This window comes from Amblyomma mixtum, chromosome 10 (genome assembly GCF_055824585.1).
Source record: "Amblyomma mixtum isolate Tamu chromosome 10, ASM5582458v1, whole genome shotgun sequence".
Lineage (NCBI taxonomy): Eukaryota > Metazoa > Arthropoda > Arachnida > Ixodida > Ixodidae > Amblyomma > Amblyomma mixtum.
The window spans coordinates 131,161,384-131,163,118 of record NC_143021.1 but is presented as its reverse complement, the minus strand read 5'-3'; the positions used below and the strand labels follow the sequence as shown (position 1 = coordinate 131,163,118).

Here is a 1,735-nt window from a genome sequence, read left to right as displayed (position 1 = left end):
ATTGTTTAGTGCCATCATCAACCTTCATTCGCACTTTCCCTTTCCTCCCCTTCCCTTTCCCCTGTGTGGAGTAGCAGGCCAGGGCCATGTTACCACCGGCCGACCTCTCCACCTTTTGCTCTCATTAAAATTTCTTTCTCGCTCTCTTTGTACAGCATCTTGAAATAAATCATGCAGCATGCATGTTTCACAGTAACGCGTCCGCAATTCCCATGATGTCCTGCATTCATCTGGTCATTCAAACAGGCGTCTCCCACAACAGCCTAGTTGGAGTGTAACATGTTGGCATCATAATCCTAAACATGGGGCAAGCTAAGAGTTTTTTTAATTCGTTTAGCGCCTTCTTCCCCTACCATGTGCAATAAGATCTATCCCCTGTTGGGTATGGGATGCCCCCCCCCTCTTGCCTGGGTGGATTAAGGCAGCTCGCGGTCCCCTCCTGCCTAAGTGGATTAAGGCAGCGGACCCTGACCGGCGAAGGCCGAAGATGCGGCGGGGGCTGGCAAAGACGGCAGCAGCGGCAGAATCAGCGGGACTATGGTGGCAGCGGCGAAGGTCAAAGAGGGGTGCTGTAGCGCCTGTGATGCCTCCCCTCCTGCCTAAGTGGATTAAGGCAGCGAACTTCCAGGACCGTGGGACCATAGTTGCAGCGGCGAAGGTCAAAGACCGCCGAAGGCCGAACATGCGGCGACGATGGCGGCGTTCCGTGGCCGAGTCGACCCTCGGGTCAACGAACAGAGTGGCGGTGTGCTGAGTGAAAGACAGCAGTAAGGCTGTCTACATGAACCCGACAGAGTCGAGTCGAGTTTGCTTGTCGAGTAAAAAACCAGTTGTCGGTTTCATGTAAACGCTGTCGGGTCGAGTAAAATAAGCGGCGGAGCGAGTCGAGTTAACTCGCCTGCAGGGGGTAGGTTAACTCGCTTGACCCGCCTTTCTAAAAGCATGTCGGGTAACTCTCGGAAAGCTTCCGGTCATGTGATCAGTCGACCAAAATGGCAGCCGTCGTCAGCCCCCGCGCAATGTCTACTCGCGCTTCTTGGACCGACCGGGAAGTGGAATGCTTCCTTGGCCTCATCAATGAAAAGAAAGTCAGCGAGGCGCTCGAGAGCCGACGGCAGCGGAACCAAGACGTGTTCAAGGATTTGCAGGCCGAAATGGTCAACCTCGGCTACGAGTGGACATGGCAGCAGTTGAGGAACTGTTGGAAGAATTTAAAAAAGCGATTTACGGCCGTGAGTATCAGCACTCCCTCATCTGATTTCCGAAACCCTTACGTAATGATACCACGTTGCAGCACAATTCTGTTTTGTGTGACAGGAACGGTTGGAGCAAGAAAAAAGTGGAGCTGCACCGTCGGCGTGGAAGTGGTACGACCACATGAGCGCGGTGCTCAGCCACAGGCCGATGGTGCAGGCTCGTGAATACGGCGTGGACTCGCTAGATGTCCCGCCAGACAACGGTGACAGCTCGCAGCCAGGCAAGTATACACCCAAATGTGTTTTCACGCTCGTTTTCTTTTGATGTCATGTAGCAGGTCAGCAGCGCCGAAGTCAGCGACTCAGTCGCGGCGTTGTTTTGATGAGCTCTGGGTTGAATGCCGCTACGCGAGTTCAGCCAGCTTTCGCATTTCTAACAGCGCGATCATTTACAACCTCCTGCATTAAATGCTATGTTAACACGCAAGAAAAAAAATCCATTCCAGAAAACGTAGAATCATAAGGAGAAATGCGGCTCT

At 53.1% G+C, this 1,735-nt stretch overlaps 1 protein-coding gene across 1 annotated transcript; it reads left to right on the top strand.

The window, feature by feature from the left end:
* Positions 1-867: 867 nt before the first annotated feature.
* LOC149326959 (uncharacterized) lies at positions 868-1,521 on the top strand. The gene is made up of 2 exons (XM_089563584.1): positions 868-1,232; positions 1,318-1,521. Exons 1-2 carry the CDS (start codon positions 993-995, stop codon positions 1,519-1,521), a joined length of 444 nt encoding a protein of 147 aa, XP_089419710.1. The 5' UTR covers positions 868-992.
* The last annotated feature ends 214 nt before the right edge of the window (positions 1,522-1,735 follow it).